General features: G+C 43.2%; 3 protein-coding genes across 8 annotated transcripts in view; 2 read left to right on the top strand and 1 right to left on the bottom strand.

Moving 5' to 3' along the window:
• Positions 1-228: 228 nt before the first annotated feature.
• Positions 229-6,059, top strand: GEMIN6 (gem nuclear organelle associated protein 6). Its single transcript, XM_014598231.3, has 3 exons — positions 229-434; positions 2,138-2,283; positions 4,935-6,059. The coding sequence occupies exons 2-3, from the start codon at positions 2,156-2,158 to the stop codon at positions 5,308-5,310; spliced, it is 504 nt and encodes a 167-aa protein (XP_014453717.1). The 5' UTR covers positions 229-434; positions 2,138-2,155; the 3' UTR covers positions 5,311-6,059.
• Positions 6,060-9,526: 3,467 nt separating this feature from the next.
• LOC102561395 (serine/arginine-rich splicing factor 7) lies at positions 9,527-16,973 on the top strand. 5 transcript variants are annotated; one of them, XM_059720310.1, is made up of 8 exons: positions 9,527-9,700; positions 10,114-10,294; positions 10,478-10,582; positions 11,556-11,630; positions 11,725-11,826; positions 12,895-12,948; positions 16,095-16,130; positions 16,726-16,973. In XM_059720310.1, the coding sequence occupies exons 1-8, from the start codon at positions 9,679-9,681 to the stop codon at positions 16,748-16,750; spliced, it is 600 nt and encodes a 199-aa protein (XP_059576293.1). In that variant the 5' UTR covers positions 9,527-9,678; the 3' UTR covers positions 16,751-16,973. The 5 variants fall into 5 exon arrangements, with proteins under 5 accessions (XP_059576293.1, XP_059576290.1, XP_059576289.1 ...); XM_059720307.1 differs by having other exon boundaries at positions 9,530-9,700; positions 10,478-10,654; positions 16,098-16,130; XM_059720306.1 differs by having other exon boundaries at positions 9,530-9,700; positions 10,478-10,654.
• Positions 16,974-24,694: 7,721 nt separating this feature from the next.
• The window catches only part of DHX57 (DExH-box helicase 57), a 42,013-nt gene continuing 40,791 nt past the window's right edge, over positions 24,695-25,916 (bottom strand). For both annotated transcript variants that reach the window (XM_019480088.2, XM_059720301.1), the window contains one exon: positions 24,695-25,874. In XM_019480088.2, the coding sequence (XP_019335633.2) occupies positions 25,731-25,874 (144 nt within the window). In that variant the 3' untranslated portion in view covers positions 24,695-25,730. The remainder of the gene's footprint in view (positions 25,875-25,916) is intronic.

Below are 25,916 nucleotides of genomic sequence, written 5' to 3'. Positions count from 1 at the left end.
GGTTTTCCCTTTAAATCGATTTTAAATCGTTCCCATTGAGATCGGTCTGCTCTTTTCCATGGTTTGTGATATCACAAAAGACGCGAAAGAGCAGAGCGATTTGAATCTAGTTCATGCACTTGTACTAGGGCATGTTTAGGTTTTCCTGGGAAGACGTTTCGGCTCACAGCCTTGCGCGATTATTCAGCTGCCCAGTAGCTGTGAACACAGGAAGCGGAGCTGCTCCGAGACCACAGCCCGCAGGGCAACGAGGAGCAGGACATGCACGGACCTCAGCCCCCGCCTCACTACAGCGAGGAAACTGCAGAGCAAGGGCTTGTGGGACCAGGAAGTGTGTTTAGCAAAGCCCTGCGGCTGGACGCCCATCCCTGCTCTTCCGGGGCAGGGTAGCTGATCACGGACCCGCAGCAGCTCGCAAGGCACCGCAACTCTTGGTGAGTGGGAGCTGGGGAGAGCAGTTAACTAACGATTCAGCAGCTGGAAGGGCTTGTGCAGGGATTTAAAACACCCGACCCGTGGCTTCTCCTAGCCGCAGCCATTGTGCAGAGTGCCACAGCTAGAGCGTTTTCTAGCCTTCACCTGTGTGGTGCAAACAGTCCGACATCAGGCCTCGATCCTGTGAGTGCTTATGCAGCTGCTAAATTTGACACACCTGAGTAGCCCAGTTGCTTTGCGTAAGTGCCTAAATTTAGGAGGTGCAGTCCCCTCCTGTATGTGCGCACTGCATTTAGCTGGAATTCTGCATGAGGTGTTGGGACACTGTTGTGATTAGTTCTGGATAAAAGAGAAGGGGTTAGAACTGATGGATTAAGACCTAGGTCACACTTTAAAACCCCTGCTCTCCCCAGTACATTATGGCTCATGCATGCACTCACAAGCAGAAGAGCAAGAATGGTCTGGATATCAGTGACTTTTCTGCTGTCCAAATGAAAACCACTTTGGAACCCCAGGATCCAGTGTGGGGTTCATGAACCTTTCAGTGGGATGAAGATTAGCTGTGCAGGGGCCTTGGCCTTCCTGAACCTGTTTAGCAGGGACCAGTTGCCATGAACTATCACAGCAAGCAGAGCCATCTCTAGGGATTGTGGAGCTTGGGGCATATCAGCCTGTGTGGGGTCCTGGGGTGGGAATGGAGAGTGCTGTGTGACCACCCACAGAAGCCGGCGGGGCTGCATTGGGTCCTGTACGGCACTGTCTGCGGGGCCTCCCAAAGCGCAGGGCCCAGGGCAATTGCCCCGATTTGTACCCCCCTAGTGACAGCCCTGACAACAAGAGGAGTCCTTGCTAAACGGGTTCAGGACAGGCCAAGGCCCCTGCGCAGCCAACATTTGCTGCTAGGGTCTTAGTGCTAACTCATTGTGTACTAGTGGAGAGATACAAACAATGCAGCATGTCACCAAGGAGTGTCCCCTCTACAAACTAAGACGTGTATTAATAATTTTGAACTTGGCTAATGAGGAGGCTACTGCTTAGCTTCATGGATTTGCATTCACTAAATAAGTAGTGGGATGCAGTCAGAATGCACTCTGTTTCTCTCTCTCTCTCTCTCTCTCGTTTGATTTTTGGTTCATTTTAAGCAGATTTGCCTGAGCATTCCAGGGGGAACCAGGGACTGAAGGAATCTCCCAACCATCAAATAATTTCTTGTCCCAAAAGCAGCAGCCACAAAGTGAAGAACACTCGCTGACAGTGCTCCCTGCCTCTGTGGGCTTCCACCTTGTATTCAGTCTTGTGCAAGGGTCTTCATTCCCCCTCCCTACATGACCTTTTGAGGAGGGATCCTGCGAACAGAGGACGCCTACCTGGCTATACCTGGGAAACATAAGCAGTTCTGCTGTAGTTCCCAATAAAAGCTGTTGGGAAAGGTTGCATATTTCAGCTTCCTGCACAGCCTGGCATAAGAATGAAGGTACACAATTACCAAATAGAAGTTTCAAGCAGTGTGTACCTTCAAAAATTATGAATTGGGATGGAAACAAAGTGAGGACCATTTTATACACTTTTTGAATTAAAGTTTAAAAAAAGTCAGAGAACATGTAAGAAATGACATGACTTAACAGAGAAAGGAGAAACCAACTTAAAGCTGTTGAAAGGGGTTATAGCAGAGGCACTAATAACTGCACTTATTCCCCTTCAGGTTCTATGAGGGGGAAGGATGACTGAATGGCAGAGAAAGAGTCCCCTAGAGTGGCAGACCTACTTAAACAAAGAGGCGAAAGTTACAGCTGCTGAGAAGCATGAATATGTAGGATGGGTCTTAACAGTTGACCCAGTTTCTGCAAAGTAGGTTTAAAGCTTTTATTTCTTTGTATGCTGTCTGTGATAGACAATCAAAAGACATGGGATCTGCCATGAAATCACTCAGATCAGAAATGGCAGGGCAGAAGTTGGTGACATCTTTTCCAGGTGGCAGGGCCAAGGGAAGGGAATGCTAGAACTTATGAGGTTAATTAATATAATCTCGAATTCCTCTTATTTAAAAGACTAGCAGTGCTTGAGAACAGATGGAACACCTAAACTTGGTTGCTCTGGATTCTCCCCAGGTTTACTCTATATCTGGGCTAAGTGCTCTTAAAATGTAGATTTAGCACCAGGTGTAAACAGAGGATGTCTTTGGTCTAAGTCACTTCCAAAAGAAAGCAAGGAAGAAATATTGAGGGGCTTGCTTTCTTAACATTTTGAACATACATAAATAACATAACATGTTATTTAAGGTCCCAGTTGCACATTAATCCATAGGTGAACTGATCTTCAGGCATATCTCAAGGTTAGGGCTTGCAGTATTTGAAATCAATTAAAAAAACCCCCCAAAAACAAAACTTTACATAGTATTTTGCCTTTTGAATTGAACACAGTTTGGACAATGAAAGTGAAATAGGTAAGTTGCTTTCATTTTTGTTTCCCTGCTCTAGCAAATTAGTTTAGGCTGAAAAGACTGCAGGGGAATGATGACATTCCAGCCAAGTGTTTTCATGAAGAAAGGGTGCATAAGAGGGCCTAGGATGCATAAAACCATCTTAATAAAACCTTGTGGAACTTGTTAGGATTAGACACCAATACACCTGTCCTAGATCATTTTATTGGTTAACTTATTGGAGACAAGTTTAAGGGTGAGGTGGTCTGTCCTTGAACACTAAGTGGAGCACAGTGGGTATCCAGTCCTTGTGGAACTTTGGGTATCAAAGTACTGAAAAGGTTTAGGAGCTTGCTCCATCACAGTCAAAACAGACATAACAGTGTCACTATGAAATCTGTAAGGAGAGCCTTTACCCTCTTGCTCTTTATTGGTAATGTCACTTCCTTATGCTGCACCCCTTAGAGCAGTGGTTCTCAACCTTTTTTGGATCAGGAGCCATTTGTAAATATCAATGGCCAGTCCCACTCAGTGCCCCTCGCTCCTGACTTGCTGCTCCCAAGCTCCAGCCCTCTAGTGTGTGGGGCAGGGGATGGCTGTGTGGGGTGGGGGTGAGGTAGAGGGGGTCCCCAAGCAGCCCCTTGCAGGCTGGAACTCTGCCAGCCTGTAAGGAAAAAGCCACAGTTTCCCACATTTTTCTCCTTTAAAGGAGAATCCATTTTTAAATGTTGTTGATCTTTTTTTACGTTTGTTCACAACCCTTTCACATATTCTTGTGACCCACTTTTAGGTCATGACCCACAGGTTGAGAAATGCTGCCCTAGAGAGTCTTTCAGGAGAAACAAGACCTGAATTTTCTGGTGTAAACATAAAAAAAATACCTTCTCTCTATAGCCCTTTTTCTTCTCCCTCCCCACCCTTCTAGCTTCCCATGAAAAAACATTCAAGGCTCTTTTACATAACAAAGGAGAAAGAACATTGTGCTGTAGCCTAGTCCTGTTTGTAGCACTCAAGTTCTGCAGCCAAAACTGTGTGTGTCTACAGACAAATCTCTATGTGGAGGCCGAATCCCCCTTTCTGCTAGCAGAGTTACATCTCTGTTTAAAGCCAGGAGGATTCTGCCTCTGCCATGAGCTGAAGGGTATAGATACTCCCATGACTTCTGCTGGCTTTGGCAGGCACTTCAGCAGCTGCTATAGGGTGCACTTTGCTGGTTGCCAGTCTGGCTGCTGCCATGTAACCATATGGAACTGCCAGAAACACATGGAAGCATACATGGTCTGGTGGCTGGGCATCAGCAGGTGCTGACTGCCACCAGGGCTTCTGTCAGCATAACCAGGTAAACTGAGTTAAGGAAGGTCTGAGACAGTTAATCTCCCTTCTTATGTTTATGCCTTATTAGTGATGACTTAATTTATGCCAAGGTGTAGAATTCTAAATTCAGGCCTCCAATATGTAATTTGCTAAGAAAAAAACAAACATACAAATTAAGAGTTATGATGTTTGGGTATTGAAAGCCTTAACAGTGCATTTCCTTATTCTAGGATATCCAGTCACCCAGCCCTAATTTTGCTGTATGCTAAGTTTTGAGGTTTTCTTATTTTTTTAACAGAATATTCTACTGCAGGGGTTAGCAAACTATGGTTAGTCCATGGAGCCATTTGATTTGGACCACAGACATGGAGCTTTGGCAGCAGTTGGGGATAGGCGGCTTCAGCAGCAGTCACTTTTCCATGCCATTGTGGGGAAGAGTACTGGTGGTGGCTGAGTATTAGCGCCTACCCATCTGTCTACCTCTGACCCAGATCTGGATCAGTCTGGTGTGTAGCCTTAAACAGTTGCTGACCACTGTTCTAGTAGGGTAGGGCCAACATTTTAACAAATAAGTGCCTAAAATGTGTTTCCTAACTCTTTAACATGATTTTAAAGTGAATCCTAGTGGGAACAGATAATGGCTGAGCATCTAGCTATTTATTTGGGTCCAATTCTTAGCACCTGTTTTTTACATCTTGGCCTGTGTTTTGCATTCTTTTTTTGCTTGGGTACTTGTATTGAATGGTGTGTTCTCCTTTCCTTGCAGCATCGTTTTAGCTAAGCTCCTGGAAGATGAAAAAGTATCTGTTTCAGTTGTCTTGGGCCATGCTGTGCAAAAAGTTGAAATAGTGAGTGAAGGGGACAGCCCAATACAGGAACAGCTTGCTCACCTCTTTATGCCAGAAGAGAGCCAAGCATACAGCCAGGAAGAGCTGGAGAGGAGGAAGAGCAGCTTGAAGACCTGGCTGGAAACTAATCATATTCCAGTCACAGAAGAAGGAGAATCACAGAGAACATTATGTGTTGCAGGGGTCTTAACAATTGATCCACCCTATGGGCCAGAAGACTGCAGCAGCTCTAATGAAATTATTCTGTCTAGGGTGCAAGGTTTGTTACAGGGCTATTTTGCAGCACCACAATAATGGACATATTGACAATTTCATTCAAATATTTCATATTTCAAGAATAGGGGGAAAGGGTAGGTAGGTTATTTTCTTTTCTTAAGAAGTGTGTGATTGACAGGCTTGGTTTTCACTGGTAGAGCTAGGATGAACAGCACTGCTGGGTTTGAGGTACATGGATTTTTCTGTGTATGAGGGCACAAACAACAACACAGCAGTGCATCTAAAAGCAGGGGACATTTGTTTATATTTTTGTTTTAAAATGTCATTCGATATTAATGGTATATTTAATGACTCCAAAGCCAATAGCTTCTTTAACAATGTGGTACCATATGAAAAATTTAAGCTTTTTTTCCCTATGACTATATGATTTCTGCCTTTAAACAATGCTTCTGAGTTCATATCCCCCTCTGGCAGTATATATGACTAAACAGTTTGCCATAATATATTGTTTTTAAGAAGAAAAATTTGCTTGCTTAATCAGTAATTTCCAGATTAAACTAACAAGTTTAAATAACAAAAATGTTCATGTAAAACTCTGCTTTACTGTCAATTTACACAAACATATAGAATGTTTATTAGAAATATTTGGCTGAGGTTCTCCTGTTTTAGTAGAAAAATGCTGATGAAAATCCAGTACCTTATGAAAGTTGCCATGTTAAGTTAGCATGTAGCTAAAAGTTTCTAATTAAATTACATTGCATATATGCTAAATTTGTTCATTTTTGACAGCACTGAACTTCTTCATTAATAAGACAACTTATGACAAACTGCTGCTTGTCTGAAATCTTGTGTTCTAAATTTCTGCGAATAAGTATTTTAATTTTCTTGGCCACTCCAAAAAGAAAGAAGTGTTGGGAAATTATTTTTATTCTTGTTCCTTTATTAACTCCTTTAGCATTCAGATAATGCTTTCATTTCCTTGTAACACTGTGTATTGTTGAAGTGGTATAAGGCAGCCTTACCAATGCGACACTCCATATAACCCTCCAAAAATGAATTAATGCAGGAGGAGAGAGGGGGTCAAAGATACAGCTGCTGACTGAGTCCCATCATCTGGCCTCTGGTGCTGCCCCTCTTTCTGAAGTTGACCCACACAATGCACACTGTGCACCTGATGGGCCCTGCTCAGGCCAGTCCATGACCCATTCCATTCATGGCACCTGCCTCAGCCAGTCCAGGACTTGTGCTGCATACAGTGTCCTTCCCAGCCAGTCCAGGATCTATGTTGCATGTGACACTCCCTCAGTGCTCTGGGGATGGTGCTGTGTGCCGCATGGATCCTGAGCTCGCCAAACTGGGGGCTGCACATGTCCCAGACTACCCTCATACAGTTGCTGTGTGGCACAGTCCCAGACTGGCAGGAGCAAGTACTGGATCTAGTATGCAAGTATGGGTGCAGGCTCAGTGCTGTAGCAATGAAGTTTGGCTCCTGGGGCAAAGCCCGCAGTAGCAGCCCACCCTCACCCTGTGCGCAGATCTAGGGGGCACACGGCCCCCCTATGCTTGCCTAGGAGTGCACGTGGCAACGGGAGCCGCCCTTTCCCCATCCCCCCCAAAATTAGCTGTTTGCAGCTCTGTCCTGCACCCCACCCCAGGCTGGGCAGTGCCTGTTGGTGCCCCTTCGCTTTGGCACCGGGGTGGTTGCCCCAATCTTCTTCCCCCTCCTCCCTCCCCCCTTGCTATGACACTAGGCAACCTCATTTGTGAGCCCAATTTGGCCTCCAGGACTGGTCACATACCATTTCTCTGAACCACATGGCCAGATGAGTTTGACAACCCTGAATTAATGTTGACCATAATCTTGAATAAATTCCACTTGAACCCATCTATCAAATGTGATGAGGTCATTTAAAATGTGTGTCTTTTGCCTCTTTGCAAAGAAATCTCACGTTTGTGCCACAAGCATAGAAATGACTGCATTTCGGCTGCTTAGCTTGTTCATTTGCTTTGATTGCAAATCTTGCAGTTCTCTAGTTCAGCAGTCATTACAGTGCTTATGTTAAAAATACTATCAACTTCATCTAGCCCATTTAAAACAGCAAGTCATACAAAGTTCAGCTGTTAAACGTACCACAAAGTCGCCCTGCCAACTTGCAGTCCTATTTTCCTGTGTATCTTGTTGCAGGGTGAATGCCTCAAAAATGGGAGCCTAAGAGACTCCACCAGGGAAACAGTAGCACTGATAAGAAAACTCCCTGTAATTTGTTATAGTGATCCTGGGTGTCACTTGCAAACGTAAGAGGTAGAAATTATCAGGCAGAAGCATGATGTAAGTTGACAGTACCCCTTGGAGTGAGGTTGCTGCACTATATAATGAGAAGTGCATACTGTGTTTGTCTTACACAAATTGTTTTGCTTGGAGAGAGCACTATGTTCTGTATAGCTTAAGGGCTGTTTTTTTTTTGTAAGAGGGATAGCCTTGACCTCCCTTATTGTATGAACAGAGTTCTTAATTGGCTCCTTTGTTCCAGAGCCAACTATTTAAAAGAATAGTAAATTTGAGGGTAAAAAGTATATCTTCAAGATGTTTGTAACTCAAACCCTACACCTTGGACCATGTTTACATGTGACTGTGGTATCTAGATTAGCTGTCACCCATGCACTAGAGTTTTGTTTTTCATACTCTCTGGCTTTACACTGGAAAACAGCAGTATAAAGCACAGTGAAGAATCTCAGTGTTGCATGGGATGCAAGATGCAATGAAGGAGCTGTTGCCAGATAAGGACCAGCTGGAAGAGGTAAGATTTTTATTTCTTTTAGAATTTTTCTTGGTGGGGAACATGAGCTTTAGACACAGAATCTTTTCACCCTTTTGTTTGGAACGGATTTTGGAATCAGGCAGTTAACCCAGTTTTCTTTTGGAAGGCTGGTCTAGGATTCAGCAAAGTCTACTGGGGCTCCGCAGTGTGTGTACAGCCACCACAGCTAGTTTGGCTGATTTCTTCCCAAAGAGACAGTTCAGAGTGGAGGTCAATCAGCCACTGTGCTAGCCCTGCAGTGCTTCTTTATAAGTGTTCACAGGCCAGCAAGTGACGGCTATTACACTTTCACCTAAAGTTTCTAGCTAAGACTGATAATGAGAACAACTATTTGCAGTCAGTGTAGACAACCAATGAGATCTGTGATCAGAGCAGTTCAAACTAATGGTCTAGAACTACAAAGTTTATCGTTCTTGACTAATCTCTGAACCAAAGGTTAATAACAGTAATGAACCTGTAAGCAAGGTGATATCTAAAGGTTTGGGCATAAGTTGTTTGTTTAATGAAAATTAATTGTGAAGATGGTATTGCTAACATAATCTTTTTCTACATATTACAATTATATGTTATTAGAATTTATGAACAGATCAATGTGCATCTGCGTAGACATGTACAAAGATCTAGATAGATTATTGAGGTTTTTCTGTAGTGGTGTGTGAGTTTATAGACAAGATCTGTTCTACTTGCAGATAATTTTAAAGCAGGTCTCGTAAATTGAAAGTTTATTATGGTGACCTTTTAAAGTCAGATTGTGATCTTTTTGTTCTATCCTTTGGAAAGACTTTCTTTTCAATTTCACCATGCTTTTTTGAAGGGCAAATTGAAGATGGATAATTTAGTTTGCAAACCCTAATGGCATAACAGCAGAGCCTGACAATGGATTTAAACAAGCGCAAGAGGAAAAGCAGTGTAGAGTTAGAAGTCAAAATGTGACTGGTCCCTCTGGTTGTTAAGGACTGAGGAAGGATGGATACAAAGGCTCCAGGTAAATGAAGGAAAGGGGTCTAGGCTCATCTGATTTTGCTGCATAATAAGCAACCAGCTGTATATCGACATAAAACTTGTTTCGAATACATTTTGCAATGTTTGTCATCCCTGCAACTGTTTCTCTCCTATCCTTGAGGAAAACGGAGGGAGAGAAAATTGGAAAGTTTTCCTTCCCAGTGCAACACGCTTCAGCTGCCTTGCCTGTTCTTATTACCAGGGATCCTGGTGTTCTCGGATAGAAAAAAAAAACAAACCCCCAAATTTTCAGCTTTAAAAAAGTAACCCCAAATCCACGTTTCCAGTATTAAAATGAAACGCCACTCATATATAGAGGTATATAGTGGCGTTTCGTTTTAATCCTGGAAGCATGTGGATTGTTTCATTAAAGCGCGCGAGACTTTCCCTGGGGACCCCCGTCAGTCGGGCGTGGGTCACCAACGCGGAACCAGGAGCCTGAGGCGGAGGCAGCGACTGGCTCCCAGCGCCCCCCCCCCCGGGACGGAAGCAATGGCTCCACGCGGGGCTGCGCGCTCAACGGGCGTCCTTCCCTGCACGCGGCGCGGCGGCCCTTGCGCATGCGCCGCGGCGGGTCCCGCTATATAAGGAAGGAGCACGCGGAGCCGCTAGCTGAGGGGAGACTATGTCGCGTTACGGGCGCTACGGTGGGTGAGGACGCGGCGCCGCGAAAGTGGCGGCGGTTGCTTTCCTGTTGCCCGAGGGCTGTCTTGGCAACGAGGCGATCGCGCGGGGGGGGCGGGAGGGAGGCAGGCCGCAGCAATTTTGCAGTATCATGCGGCGCAGGCCCCGGGGGCCCCGCGGGCGGAGGGGGCGGGCCGCGTTTGGGAGCGGGGTGTCGCTCGGCGGGAGGGGGGGGGGGGAGTCCGGGAGACGCGGGTCAGCAAAATGGAGGCAGCGCCAAGATGGTGGCGTGGGAGAGGGAGGTGCGCATGTGCGCGGCGCAGGGGCGGGCTGAACTCGGGGGGAGGTTAACCCTTTCGCGCCTGATGGTTTCGGGCGACGGGCGGAAGGGCTCGTGGGCGTGAGCCACTGACAGAGGCTGTCTTCCTCCCGCCAGAGACCAAGGTGTACGTGGGCAACCTGGGCACAGGTGCTGGGAAGGGCGAGCTGGAGAGAGCCTTCAGCTACTATGGGCCGCTGCGCACTGTGTGGATCGCCCGAAACCCACCTGGCTTTGCCTTCGTGGAGTTCGAAGACCCCCGAGATGCTGAGGATGCTGTTCTTGGATTAGATGGGAAGTATGTAGGTATTTTAAACATTTAAAGTAGGCAGGGTGCTGAGCAAACATCACAGTACTTGCGGGGTTCTCTATCTCCTGTGGGTCATTAGAGTTAGTCCTTGCTTTCGTACAGCAAAAGTGCAATAAGGAAGAAGCATGAAGTTTTGTAAACTGGTATGTGGTCTGGATTTCTCCATTGCAGGATAATCTGTGGCTCCAGAGTACGTGTAGAGCTGTCGACCGGCATGCCTCGTCGCTCCCGCTATGACAGACCTCCAGCCCGACGGCCGTTTGATCCTAACGACAGGTGTTACGAATGTGGGGAGAAGGGTCATTATGCGTATGACTGTCATCGTTACAGTCGTCGGAGGAGGAGCCGGTACGTACGTGACCGGAGTGGTTGGTTGGTTGGTTGGCTAGGCCTGTTACTCTGGTAGTTTTTGTTAGCACAGAAGAGATTGTTACGCCGGTTTTGGTTATAGTTAATGTTAATGTTATAACTAACTGTGCAGGCGTATGTTGCGATTTGTTGCTATTTCGTATGGACTGTCACTATCTTAATAATCAACCTGGTCAAAACCTTTCAGGTTTCTTCGTTTGAGTCAGTCGCCTTGATTCAGAATGTCACGAGCCTTAAGATTTCATGCTGAGGCGCCTTGCAAATCCGACACTTAAGATCCTCCTAGACCTTGAGGTGATCAGCATAAGAGGCCAGATCCCCTCGAGCCATCTACACCTAGCTTCACCTTATTCTTTAAGGGCAGAAAATTTGAGACGGTGACCGCCGTAACAGTAAATTTGGCTTTCAATTGGGGCCCCCCCTCCGGTTTAGAAAGAGGAACACCAGATTGACCACATGCCCACCTAGAAAAATCTTCTTGCGTCAATCAAGCCTCACCCTGGCTCATTTGGCTGTCAGTTTGATCGTCGTTAGATTGAAGAGAACACCTAGATGCAGCGATCGGCTATAGATACTTCTAGATCGTCTAGATCTGCTAGACCTTGGGCCAAAGAGGGTCGACCTGCAAACTTGCAAGGTTTATTTTAAATACACATTACAGTGTTTTTTTTTTTAATTCTTATGTAATTCTGAAATGTAATTCAGCTTTTTTTAACATTTTTCTAGGTAGTAAAAATTGCTCAAGACAAATAGGCCCTGAGTTTTTTCCAACTGGCAGACACTAGTTTTTTAGTTGTCTGACTTTGACGTCAGCCGAGGCTCGCTTGCACTAATTGCTGGAACGTTGTTCTGAAAACCTTTGTCTCTAACCTAAAACTAGGTCACGGTCTAGATCCCGTTCAAGATCCAGAGGAAGAAGGTATTCTCGCTCACGCAGCCGAAGTCGTGGCAGGAGGTGAGCCTTACATTTTAAGCTGTATTTATTTTGAATTAAAAGTAGCATAGCAGTGTGCAACTGTGTATGCTTTTTTAAATCTTCCTGTCTGCAGATCCAGGTCAGCTTCCTATCGCAGATCCCGGTCATTCTCTCCTCGTAGATATAGGTCAGTCTCAACCCGCATGTCCCGATCTGATTCTTTAAGAAGATCAAGGTAATTGTTAGGCCTTGTGATTACCAGATAGTATTTCCATTAAGGTGGTGGATTCCATGTATATTGGAGGACATGGGAGGAGGGTGCAAAGCCCATTCTCTAGTCCTTGATGGAGCAGGCTTTTTTGAAAAATTTTATTCCTGAAGACCATCTTCCTTTTTAAAAAGTTATATTGATCTTATTGAGTGAACTAATGTTAGAGTAGAAATTATAAAAAAAAATATTTTTGGCCTTTGGGTCACACCTAGTAAACCTTTAGTTTTATGTCTGGCCTTCACTTAAGTTTAGGTAGTACAGCTGTGTTGGTTGTGAGTTGGGGAAGGGTCAGGGGAATTGCACCTCTGGTGACCTCTGAACTAGCAAATGTTCTAGGGTTTTTGTACATAAAAGTGAAGTTCTCTTGATGGGATTAGCTGTAGCAGCAAAGATATGTAATGTATTTTCCATTCGGCTAGGTTTGCCTGTGTAACTGTGTTAGCAAACTCTCCCATACTTAGTCTTACTTTATGGAATCTTGGTGTATTATCCAGCGTACCTTTGTAGACCTTGAGCACTTTTGGTTGATTAAAACTAGTACCAATTAGCAGCTACCATGCTACTTCTAATAAACTGGTAGTAGTTTTTGACAATGACTTGTCTGTCCTCCCTTTTTATCAGCTTGTGTCCCCATGGACAATCTAGTGAGAACTGAAGCAGAGCATTCAGCTTTTCAAGTCTCTTTACATTTGTATTCAGCCATGTGGTGCTGCTGCTACAAGTTTTTTTTATCTGTGTTTGGCTTCTAATTTTTTGCTTTTGTGTCCAGACCCTGATAGACAAGAATTGCTGCTGTGAAACTAGTGATTAGGCTTCCCTTCTTTGAATTCCTTTGCTTGAGGAACCAAAAAGCTATGCATTCTTTCTATTCATTAGACTGAGTTGCTATAATACTGCGGAAGACTTAATCCTCTTGTAAAATAACATTTTGCATTAGGTGAGGGGGAGGTATGCATGAGTACTTCCATTTCTTTCTTTCTTTCTTTCAATTTTTTTTTTCCACCCACCCCTACCCCTGCACCCAAACTTTAGGTCTAGATCCAGGTCAAGATCAAGATCTAGGTCTGCTCTGTGGCCACGAAGCAGGTAAAATCATTACAATGAAATCTATTAAGAGTTTTAAGATTTCCCTTTCTGTTAAGTTTGAGGATTGAAGTGTTATAAACCTGTACATCCAGATCTGTATTTATGCTAGATTTTCTTGGTATTGCCAGCATTTTGCGGGTCCTTTCAGGGTCTGGCTGCATAATGGCAAACCATGGAAAAATCCTTGAAACAGTGAAGCATGTCTGCCTGGCGGGTGTCTATCATATACCAGTTATTAGAAAATTTTTTTCGTGTTAAGTCACTTGAAAAGTCTTGGTGGCATTTGTCCCTTGCACATTTGGGATAAGTCCCTGCTTGTAACCTACAGGTGTTACTGTGTTGCTGCTTAAATCATTCTCTTCTCAAGTATCTGTTTTGTTTTGTTTTTTAAACATCTTTATAGTCCGTTGTGTGTACACATCCAGGCCAGGTACCTGAAAAGCATTCATAAGTGCCCCATCTCATGGTTATTGCTGTCTTGGTTATACCAGCGCTGGTGAACTTCATGTGCTGTGGATATATGTAAGAAATGGTGGTGTTGTGCCCAAGATTGTCTTGTATTGATTGGACCACAGGAATTAAATGTGGAAAGGAAATCCACTTTCTTAGGCCTACTTATTTCATAAAGAACAGCTTGCATTTAGGAGTCATTCCTTCCCTTTTTGGACCAGGAATCTCTTGCCACCTAAATGGTAAAGATTGGATTTATACTGGGGATTCTGGAGCAGATTAATATTTCTGAATCATTTTATCCTTTTGGTTAGATCTGCAAATATTGTTTCCTGTGCTTTAAAGCTGCAGAACAAAAACAGCGCTCTGTTTCCTGCCACTCTTCAGCTTTTAGTACAGGAATAATTCTTAAAATGGAAATTGCAGCTAAAGACAAAGGAGCAATGATTCTATCTAGAGGAGAAAAGGAGATGGAGTACTACTAGCAGGAGCCATTTCTGAAGGAGAGAGAAGAAATTGGAACAATGAAGAAATGCTGATACGAGTACAAGGATTCTGGGGAAAAGGGTGGTGGGGAAGAGGAAGAAAAGGCCTATCGTGTGTGGCGGGTGGGGAGAGATGAGAGCCCTGTCTTATTATCAAGATGTATTTTCCCCCTTTCTGATGCTTGAGCCATGCATTGAATGTATTGGTTCCATCGTGTTCACTTAGCCATCCATGACTCATTGGTGAGTAAATGGCAGTGATAGGCAGAGTATGTTTAATTAGACACACATTGCATGTTCATATGCTCTCAACAAGCAAGACTTCTAAATAAACTTCTGTATTATTGGTTACTCAGTTTTGCAGTTTTCAGATTCTGCTATTCTTTGTTCTTGTATGTACAGAGTATTCCTACTCATTAGCTTTAAGTTTCTTTGGAAATTCCTGTTTTACTTCAAGTATTTGTGGTCTGTTGTGCCAAATTTTGGGATTTGCATTAATATAAAAAGACAAAAATGTTGCCACTTTTGTTCATTACTTCCTAAACATTCAAAATTAATCTTCACTTTAGAGATTAAGTAACTGTGCAGCAGAAGGGTTAACTGGCATTGTATGAATGTTGAGCAGGTTTTATCTTCTTCGAAATTTTTACTGCATTCATTGTAAATGAAAGCATGTTCCTTGTTACAGCAAAGTGTGTTTTATGAGATGGCTATTTGGATCATTGGGTGTCTTCACTGGTGACATAAGAGAGATCTTACCAAAGGGACAGCATGTGAAGCTTAGAATGTGGGTTACAGGTTATTGCTCTGGCCAGATAAGGCAAATTAGTGTTGTATATTTCAAGAGGTTCTGTTATGAGGGGAACAATTGATTGAGCTAGTGGGGAAGGCAGCCAGTGGCTTTTCAGTTCAGTGGCTTTTGGTTACTTTGAGCTTATACATACAGAGTTAAATTTAAGGATTAGTAGTGTCAAAGTCCAAGGTTATATCTGAGTTTTGAAAATCATTGTATGTTTTTCAAAAACTTCTGATTTGCCTTGCTGCCTAAATTCAATGCAGTAAGTTTTATGTGAAAAAGAATAATGGTTGCCATTTTGGACAATTGAAAGTTTATAGAAAGATGGAAGTTGAGGAAGGTCAAGCAACAGCTTGCCCAATTTGCTAGTTAAAAATCCAGCAGCTTTCTTGGATGTGGTATTGTAGTAGTTTTTGAGTTAAACAGCCCTAGTGTAGCTTATAGCTCTGAAATCTTTTGAAGATTATTCATCTTAAATTATAAGAAAATAATCTCAATCTTCAGTTGACATGCACACAACTGGGAATGAAGATGCAAGTAGAAAGTTGTTAAAAGCATTGAGATGAGGATGATTGAGTGTTCCGGAAAATCAAAGTTGGGATCAGATGGGAGACGATCCAACTTCCAAATTTGGAATGCTGCTTTTGTGAAAATCCTAGCATTTTGAATAGAGGTCAATGTACTTGTATTAATTATTGCCACAAGTTTTTCTAGTAACTTCTGAAATGGTGACTTACCAGGATGAGATTTCATGATAAATGAATTGGAAATACAGTATCTACTTGTATGCCACACCCCCACCCCTCTCTCCCAAAATACATGCACCTTGTTATGGAAAGGAAGAATTTGGAAAAACACCTTTTTTTTTTTCTTTTCCATTCTTAACTGCCAGCACATGGGTTCAAGTGGCTGTCTGCTGGCCCTCAACAGGGAGTGAACCACACTTGGCTCACTCCTTAGCATTACTCTGTCTCTAAGCTGGTAGGTTCAGAACTATAGTTCTGCTCAACAGCTATAACAGGGTTAAAAATCAACTGGCCCTGAAGGGTGTGTTCTGGCTCTGTCTTGGGTTGGAAGAGAAACACAGCACATGGCAGCCATTACATGTTTTAACTTGGGGCAGAAAATTGACTTCCCCACTTAAGACATGCCCCAATTTTGGAGGGCTGACTTTTTCAGGAAAGGTGTGTTACACAAGTAAATACAACATAAGCTTCAGTAGTATGTAGGACTAATAGAGATTAGTTTAAATCTACCCAAATGTTGCAAGTTTTTTGTTTTAAGTTGTAAATGATGCCTAATCTTAAATGAGATTTAAGGCTGTGGAGATCTTTTAAAGCTATTTTTAAGTATGGATATAGTATTATAACAAACAACATATGAAATTTAAGTGGTATTTCTTGCTGTTTTCTCAGTAGATCAAAGTCCAGATCACCGTCTCCAAAGAGAAGGTAAGCAGAATTTCTACTAAAGGTTATTGTGTAGGAGTGTTGCTGGGATCTGCAGTGGTCTTTCTTGGAAAATCAACTTTTATCAACATGGAAATTGCTAGCGGCTTTCACTGTACTTCTCACTTGGAAATGCTAAAAAGTCTTGGTGGACTGATCACTTTGATGTTGTAACTTTTTGATTTATATTTCAGACCCTCTTCCTTGATAACAACATTATTAAGTGTGAATGATGGCTTTGATCATAATCAGGGCTTCTTGACATTTACTGTACTGTCTCCTCTACATTTCATGTCAGAAAAAGCTTCGAAAACTTGCTGCAGCACTTGTTCAATATTACCTGTTTTTAAATTTAATGATGTTGTAGCAAACTTCTAAAATATAGCTATCCTTTGAAGATATTTAGTAATAGTCCATAATGGATGTTTTATAATCCATGTATCTTTAATAAGCTATGTTAAACTAGTATTAATAAGAGTGCTTGAGGAAGACGGGCTTAGCATAGTACGGTTTGTGCGTGTTTTGGTGGCCTTGCTATATGTGCAGTTTCAAATCAATGGAAATGCTCCTACTGATTTCTGTTTTCTTTCTATTTCAGCCGTTCACCATCAGGAAGTCCATAAAGGAGTGCAAGTCCTGAAAGAATGGATTAAGATTACAAAATTAACCCTTTAGGAAGAAAAATATTTTGTTTACATTATTGTAAGGGATTTTGTTATGTCTTTGATATAAATGTAAGGGCTTAGTCCTAGGATATTTCTACATACTAACAATTGGCATGGATCCAGATCCCTTAAATTTGCCAAAAGTGATATCAGTGAACAAATAAACAGCTTTTTGGTTTAACATCTTGACTTACAAATGTGGGACTTTTTTATTGGGACGTTTGAAATAATAAACATGCATTTCTAACTAAACATTATTTTGTGGAAACCCTACTGTTTAACTTTTTGGTAATTAAAGCAGATTTGTGTACTCTTTGGATGTGATGCAGGAAGCCACATTTAAACAATGGGTATGGAAAATACTAGCCTCCCTAAAGCAATCTGCACTCTTCCTGTTTTGTTTCACACTCTCTCTCTAATGGCCTGGACCTTGTGTTTTTTGAGATGAGTGAAAAAATGCTATATCCAGAAAAACTGCAGTGTTTATAGAAAGTGCTTGCTTTTTGCTGCTTCACCATCTCTAGAAATGGGTTGAATTTTTTTTTTTTTTTTGCTTTGTGTATTTATATTGCTGATAAAACAAGAGTTTACTTCAAATAACCTCATGCAGCCCTCTGACAAAGACAGGGCATGAAGCATTTTCTTGTCATAAAACATAGCCATGAGAATCTCTTCAGAATAACTCAGGCTTTTCTTAAAGGGAAAGAATTGCAAACACAACTTCTTAAATTTTTTTCTTTGCAGCTCGCCTTTTCACTAATGTATGTGGTGGGAAGTATAAAATACAGCTTTTTTTTTCTTTCTACAACCCACTTAAGTTTTTCCTTTAGACAAACTGAGAAACTGCATTTGTGACCTGCTTTGCAGCAAGGATGTAATCATAGTTATTTAAGGTATTGGTAGGTAGGCAAGATTAATGTCTAGAATATAGCTAATCCTTGACTGAAGGGTTTAATGGAGTAGGTCAAGCCGTGTTGTTAGCCACATAGGGAGGAGATGCAGAAGAGAGCACTTCATGTTTAACCTAATCATTACTGTCCAAGGTTCAGAGTAGCAAGGGCAGTCTGGATTCCTTGTAACCTTTTTGGTTGAGAATATTAACAGTTAATTTTCTATTTTGAGTTGTCCTACTATAATTATATGGCTACTTAACCATTAAAAGCAAACTTGTTTGAGCTCAGATAGTCTGTAAATACAATTATGGTCCAAGGTTGCACTGTGAAGAAAGAATTTTTGCACTAGCTCTAGAACCAAAAGCATATGGGGCTTCACTAATGCAGCTGCGCTGCAGCTGATTCTTTAGATAGTGCAGGGTATCTGCATGGTAGTACTTTGAAAATGCATAGACTTCAAATAAATGGCAAATGGCATACCAAACCTCAGAGCGCAAAACTTGTTAATTTTAGGGTCACTGTGCCATTTCCCACTTATCTGTGGGCTTATCGAGACAAGTCTTAATTTTATAGTTAGACTTTTACCAGCATTTGGATATCTATGGGGTAATCGACTTGTTTATACATATTCTAAAAATAATAGAATCCAAGTATATCAGCTCTTAGAACGGACTGCTAGTGGTTTCTGACAGTTCCCCATGTTCGCTTGCTCTTACGTTCGCCAGCTGCTTTCCTGTTTAGTGTTTTTTTGGGGTTTTTTTTTCTCTTTTTGCATGTATATGGTACATATTCAGTTCTCATATATACAGGGCATTTAGTGCTTGGCAACAAAATGAAGAGTTTTCATTGCTAATTCTGCTGTAATTAATATCCATAAAACAAGTTACTGTGAACTACAAAATGGGAGCAGGAGCTGACAGCATTGTATGCTGGAATGACTTAAATGCCCAGATGTTATGGCTTAGTACTCCATACAACTGGATGCTTTGATTACCCATTACCTGGAAGTTCTGCAGTATAATTGAGAGGTTGAGAGGCAACTTTGTGGCTGCCTATAAGTTCATCACGGGGGCACAGAAGGGAATAGGTGAGTATTTATTCACCAAGGCGCCCCCGAGGGTTACAAGAAATAATGGCCACAAGCTAGCAGAGAGCAGATTTCGATTGGACATTAGGAAGAACTTCACAGTTCGAGTGGCCAGGGTCTGGAACGGGCTCCCAAGGGTGCTCTCCCCTACCCTGGGGGTCTTCAAGAGGAGGTTAGATGAGCATCTAGCTGGGGTCATCTAGACCCAGCACTCTTTCCTGCTTATGCAGGGGGTCGGACTCGATCTATTGAGGTCTCTTCCGACCCTAACATCTATGACTCTATGAATCTATAATAAAAGTACCATATAAGATGGTGCTTGAATTTTGATCAGCTCTCTCCTTTCTGTACTGTTAAGGCAAACTTAATGCACAATAAATCTGCAGACTAAAACTGCTGTACTGGTATTTCCCTTCTTCAGAAAATTTTCACTTGAGGGCAACATAGAAAATTGGATGGTTGGGGCTGCACTCTAGGCTTTTATTGGCATACCTTAAACCAAGGATGGATAAAATGGTGGATCAGGCTGGCAGTCAGACTCCACTTCCCAGCAGCCCCTGCTTAAGTTGCTGTGGCTGGCATGCAGCTGGGTGAGGAGCTGCTCCACATCCAGGATTTTGCAGTGGTGATGGCATGGTCAGAGGCAGACAGCATGAACCAGGGCAGAGCTGCAATCTGCCTGCATGGCTCTGCCAGTGGCATGCAGGCAGCAGATTAGAGCTCTGTCTGACTGGCCCAGACTCACTGCTGCAAGATCCCTGCCCAGCTGCACACCCTGCCAGTGCTGCTGGGGCTGGTCTCTGGGAAACCCTGTCCCTGCACTGTCACAGTACTGCTGCTCCAGAGGTCTCCATGGAAATTGGTTGTAGAGAGGCAGGGGCTGCTAGGAAATGGAGTCCACCACAGGCCTCATCCGGCCCATGGACTGGACATTGCCTGCCCCTGTGTTAAACTGGTCAAGTCATGGAAGTACCAAAAATGCTAGGATTTCTGGGTACAGAACTGTTCTAGAAGGGAGGCAGCATTCACTTTGGTCAATATAGCAGGCCAGGTTGTTAGAGCCCATCTGCAAACAAAAGCTGGTACTTGATGGGGAACCGTTGAAAGGTTCCTCTAATTTCAAGTGGCGTTGGGCTGAATCTCCTTTTGGTGCCTAGGGATTGCAGATGTCAATGACTTAAACTTCCATTACCCTTTTAAACACTAGCCTGTATTATATAATAGAACTCATCTGAAAATTGCTGAGACTTCTTTATATTAGTGTTTCAGGACATCATTGCTACAGCTAGCCTATATAACTATATATTTTTCCTGCCCTTTGAGGTTAGTGGTGTTTTCTGCCCCCATTCTGCACTCACTTGGCAAGTTTTGCTGTTCATTATTCTTTTTCCAGCTGCACCTGTAGATTTCTGAATCATTATAAAGTCTGCCTCTCATGACCATTGGGAATTAGGGCCAACTATTGTCCCTAAAGATCAGGGACTTTGTCAGTATAACATAAGTTGCAGATACAGAACTAGTTAAACCACTGCTTGATCCTTTGGGAGTGTTCTTGGTTCTTGTTTCAGAGTTCCTGTTTACACTTAAGGGGGTTTTTTTGAAGGGGGGGCATGGCTTGCTTACTGTACTTGGAGCTGCAGGCCAGGTCTATTTATTCAAAAAGGGCAGTACAACAAAGAACATGATGTTTCAGCATGTTTGTAGTGAAGGCATTTTTACTGAAACATGTAATTCCCTCTGCTATAGCCCCAGCTGTTTTATCTGGACTGGGGAGGGCATGAGTACAGATATGGACCCACACACCATCAACTCAGTCCAGGAATTAAATGGCAGAACTGGTCCCTACCATAGTGAGTGGGTGACAGGATTAGAACTATTACCCAATTGCTTTTTAGCTTTTCATACTAGCTGCTTGGCATCTTTTCCCCAGTCAACAGTGGCCACTGAAAGCAAAAGTGTGCAGATAGCATATTAGCATTTTATTCTGAAGTTTTCAGATAAGAATAGTAGGCATAGGCTATTTGTAAAGACAAGAGTTCACACTGGTTTGGAAGGTTAGGGACCACACTCTCACCTGCATTTCTTCCTGTGTGTAGTGGTGACTACTAGGATCATACTTATATCATTTGTCAGGTGCTTTGCTATGAAAAGCTCTATGTGGATGCAGACTCCTATACTTTGTTCAGGCCCTGACTAAATCAAGTATCTTCCTTAGTTACTTGTATGGTATCACACTAACTTGCTCACTCAATAATAGCGATAGGATTGCAATCAACATTTGTTTCTTCATTGTCTCTCTAGTGGGGACTTATCAAATCATAGAAGAGTAGGGCTGGAAGGGACCTCAGGTAGTCAGCTAGCCCAACCCTCTGCCACAGGCAGGATCATCCCTATCCAAACCATCCTAAGTACAGGTACTCCTCACTTAACGACCTACCTGTTTAACGACCGTGCGGATTTACGACCAGCGAGAACTGGTCGTAAGTACGAGAACTTTGGTCGTGGAAACGGCAGCGCGGCGTCTCAAGCCAAGGCACGCAGTAGCAAGGGGCAGCTCCTCGCTTATCGACCAATTCGCTTAACGACCTAGTCGCAGGAACGGAACTCGGTCGTTAAGTGAGGAGTGCCTGTATATCTTTATCTACACTATTACTAAAATTGCCGCTGACCCTGACATACAACCACAAGGTATAGCACCCTAACCTGTCATGGTAAAGTAGGGGGACAATAACGGCCAATGCCCTGCTGCTGCACGGGTTGTTAAATACACTAGAGATCCAAGGTAAGAGGGCCATGTCCTCCACTACCGAGGAGACAAAGCTCCTTACAGTCCATACCAATCTGACTATGGGGTAAAATTCCTTCCTGATCGCAAATGTGGTAATCCCTCTGACCCAGAATGCAGGGCCAAGACCCCCCAACCAGGAACTTCCAGGTTTTAGTCCCAGCAAGAACAGTAGCACATCACAGTCAAAATCCCCAGTCTTGGCTCCTGCTCGTACCCAATGTCTCCAAGGCAACTGAAAAAAAACCACCCCAAAACCTCACACAAGCAGCAACAGAAGGGACAAAGAATTCCTTCCCAGCCTCATGCTGCTACTAGGAGGGCCTATAAGCATGGGGAATACCCATAGTAGAGCACAGATATTGTTACTCCCACATCATCCCTGACTAGTGCTTATCCAACACCTCCAATGGACATTTCACAACTTCTCTAGGCAGCAGGATTAGATCTGGGCTGAGCAGTACTTGAATCTTTCTGACATCCCCGAGTCAGCCCTTGAGTCAACTTGAAAATAACAAAAATAGATGGTAAAAACAATTACTTCTCTCTCATAGCAACCAATCTTTTATCTGCCTGCATTTCCCTATGGTAAATTGCATAAAGCTTATTTTAGGGTTCAGTTTCAAAAGGCAGAAAGGGAGAAGCAATGCAAAGCTCTCTCTGACTTTGTTAGAGGGATATTGCTATTTTTAGTGCTCACTGAAAAAAATCTCAACATCAAATAAGAAGTAGAGGGAAATGAAGAGAAAGCTGTGGTTTGCAGAAAGGCAAGTCAAGAGGCTGGCCCTAAGGAAACCGGCACCACCAACAGGGACATAAATAGCCCATTATCCTCTCTTGTGGCCACCGATTCATTCAGGCTCCCTCTTTTGCTCACATCCTTTCCTTCTATTTTAGCATACTTCCTCCATAGGGCGCTCATGTATTGAGAAGCAGAGGCTGTTTTCATCCTCCTGCTTGAAGTTCTGATTTCTTCACCACTGTGGCAGCAGAGAGCTGTGCTCCACAGGGGTCACTCAGGGTGAGGAGGCAAAGGTCCCACAGACTGAAAGCAGGAGTCCCCTCTTTGAACTCACTCCTCCTTCCTCTGCTGTGCGGCCAACAGCTACTGCATCAGCCCTCTTGAAACCACTGCAGAATTAATGCAAACAGGCAAGGATTAGGGAGTGGGGGGTGATAGCTTCTATTGGACCAACTATGTCTTACAGTCAAAAGCTTGTCTAAATTTATTCCAACTATGCAGTTGGTCTAATAAAAATTACCCCCCCCCCCAATCCTTGCCTCTTGCATAATTCCTGGACCATCACAACTACAACATCACTCTAACACTATTATAGAACTAAGGTTTTTATAGGCATGCAATATATACATAGGGTGACCTTATGTCCCAGATTAGCTGGGACAATCCCAGATTTTGTAGGCAGTCTCAGCGTCCTGGCTGTTGGAGAAAATTTAAGCAAAAGACCCAGACTGGCAGGAACTTGGAAGCCCTGAGGTTAGCGGTGTGTGAACATGTGGGCACACCTCCTGGTGTCATCCTGGATTTCCCTAAAATAATAATGATTACCCTATACATACAAGTCACTAGGCAGGTTAACCTAGTAACTTGCAGCAGCATCCTTTCCCACAGGGAGGGAGTGTGTGGCTGAGGACAGAGTGTGTGCCTCCAGTCTGTGAAGGGGGAGCTAATAACTAGGCCTGTGTGAAGCGGATAGTATTCACTTCAGATTGAGATTCAGTCAATTCTGGAGACAGTGGTTCAATTTGGTAATTTGAATCACTGTCCCAAATTGATTCGGCCACTGCCAAATCAGCCAAATCTCCAAATCAAACAGGCCCCATCCCCTGCCCACTTTCCCAGCCCCAGCACCCCTGCTCTGTAAAAAAAAAAAAATGAAAAGAAAAAAGCCCCCCACACACCTGTTCCGGGAGAGGGGGGGGGAGGGGGTTGATCCCCGCTGCCCCCTACTGCCCCATGCTGTGTGTGGGGACTCTGCCAAGACCCCCCAGAAGCCCCAATGGCCGCTGCAGCAGCTGGTGAGTGTGGGGCTTTTTTTTATTTTTGAAGAGCCAGGACACTGGGGCTGGGCAGGGCAGCCATTAATGGGGCTGGGAAAGTGGGTGGGGGTCAGGGGGTGCAGGCAAGGGATGGGGCCTGGTGGGGGGTCTGCCCATGGTTCCCTCCCCTACTTACCGGCACGGACTCTGGGTCCAGATCCCTGTGGTGGCAAGTGGGGACTAACTGAATCTCCGAATCTCTCCGAATCTTTTCTAAATCAATTTGGAGAGCTTCAAATCGATTCAGACCTTTTTACTGGTCTCCCGATTCGATTTGGATTCAGAGATTTGGCCACCGAATTGGGCTGAATCTCCTCCGAATCGAATCAGCACCTGAAGCTTTGTACAACCCTACTAATAACCCCTGGGTGAACCCATGCCCTAGCAGCTAGGGCTCTGCCGACCCCGAATCCTGTACTTCAGTGCTTAGCATGTCCCACCCCCTCCCAATCCCACTGTCCAACACACAAAAATAGTTAGCTCCATATTTGCTAACACTGCTACGTCAGCTTCTGTTCCACAGTGCTTGTTTAAAAGGACTAAAGACCAAATACTTTTTTCCCCTTAAATTATCATCCTTGTTGCAAATATAATACATTACCAGGGATGAACTTAATTATTTCAACCAATTCTTTGCTTAACATTACACCAATGAAAATCTTAGACATTAGCAATCAGACAGCTCTAGAAGTATCCTATGGCACCAGGATGAGAAGTGTCTTCATACTTTTTCCTCAATTCTATTTTCTTCCCTTCCTTATTGGATGTTTTTTGAAGCAATTTTGTTTTTAATAAACACTTTTAACAAATACTGAAATAGCTATTGTACTGAGCCTGCATCCCAATTTCACCACAGAAAACATACAGGAGCCAGCAGGAAGTTCCTTCCCCTACTGTTTCAACCACTGTTTCCCATTTCTTACCATCTGTTAAAGGACCACTTCTAGATTATTCATTCACGAAGGAAATACATTCTTTACCGATGGATGGGGCTAAATAAGATTTGCAATACAAATGTCAAAACTCCAAAAATTGATGACCATCCCCATAAAGCTATTTCACAAGAAGGCACTGAACGGTCACTGCTAGAAACAACTTTACTATCCTAGAAATTAATGTAGAATTGAAGGCATCACATTTAATTTCCAGTCCCGAATATTCCATGATCCCTGCTCAAAAGCTTTCCCCTTCTCCCTTGCAGGGATAACCCTAAAGTTTTTAAAACATCTCAATACTTTGCTTCTTTGCCACTCATCTAGTGTGAATTTCCCAAAAGATTTCTTAGGATGAGAGTTCAGCATTCCTGTTGATTCCATCCACACAAAGATCAATTTCAATATAAAAACATGAAGAAGTACATAAGCATTCCTAGAAAACAGAATTTAAATGGATTTCAGCAGCTTAACCCACAAACACTGGTATCTTTCAGACTGCCAGCCAAGTAGCTGGTTAGGAGGAACAAACCACAAACTTAGAGACTTCATATATATATTTGAACCAGAAACTGTCCAACTTAAATTGTACAAGGTCTGATCTCTCCCTCTCCTTACTGGTAGGAGATTTGAGAACCTGATCCAAAGGCCCCTGGAATGAAAGAAGAGTCCCCAAGACTTCAATGGAATTCTTGGCCAAGTGGCATGAGTTAGTCTATACCAAGGTCAGAAAAATTCTGGGATGACCAATTGGGCAATGCTCTCTTTGTACACCAGAATTATTTTGAAAGCCACAAAAAGTACTTCCTCAATTTCCCTCACAAAAAGCAGTTAAAGTGCTATGCCAAAAAAATGCACATCCCTTGCTCCCAGCAGTTCAACAGAATTCTTCTTGTGTAGAAATGCTATGCTTTTTCACTCAGACTAGAGGTTTATATTACTACAGCATGATCACCATCTTTCCATTCCTTTGTCTATACAGTGAGCCCTTTTTATTTTTGGCAGAAAAAGTTTTGCAGAGCTCTGCAAATAATAAAAAAAAAACACTTTGCAAGGTAGGTTCATTTCATCAAGTTAGCTCTGGAGGATCAGTGCTGCACTATGGCAACCCAAGAAACCCCAATAATGCTGTCATCCATTTCTCAGGCAGTTGTAAATGGCGAGTATACTGGCAAATCTCTGATTACTGAGTTGTCACAAGCTTTACAATCATGCTAATGATGCGAGATCCCCGGGGACATGTACATAAATCCATGCTGGGATTCTTGATTTTGTCCTGAAGGAGCTGATCAAGTTCACAACGTAGTTCTTTCACCAATTCAGCCACCTGAGTGAGAAAAGCACACACACACACACCCCAGCTTAATAA

This window comes from Alligator mississippiensis, chromosome 1 (genome assembly GCF_030867095.1).
Source record: "Alligator mississippiensis isolate rAllMis1 chromosome 1, rAllMis1, whole genome shotgun sequence".
In the NCBI taxonomy this organism is placed as follows: Eukaryota; Metazoa; Chordata; order Crocodylia; family Alligatoridae; genus Alligator; species Alligator mississippiensis.
This window is presented reverse-complemented; position numbering and strand designations above follow the sequence as displayed.

Coding starts and splice junctions, on each gene's coding strand:
- LOC102561395 (XM_059720306.1), top strand. CDS start 9,679: ATGTCGCGTTACGGGCGCTACG. Junction 11,827..12,894: donor GATTCTTTAAGAAGATCAAG/GTAATTGTTAGG, acceptor CCCAAACTTTAG/GTCTAGATCCAGGTCAAGAT. Junction 12,949..16,094: donor GCTCTGTGGCCACGAAGCAG/GTAAAATCATTA, acceptor CTGTTTTCTCAG/TAGATCAAAGTCCAGATCAC.
- GEMIN6 (XM_014598231.3), top strand. CDS start 2,156: ATGACTGAATGGCAGAGAAAGAGTCCCCTAGAGTGGCAGACCTACTTA. Junction 2,284..4,934: donor GTTGACCCAGTTTCTGCAAA/GTAGGTTTAAAG, acceptor CTTTCCTTGCAG/CATCGTTTTAGCTAAGCTCC.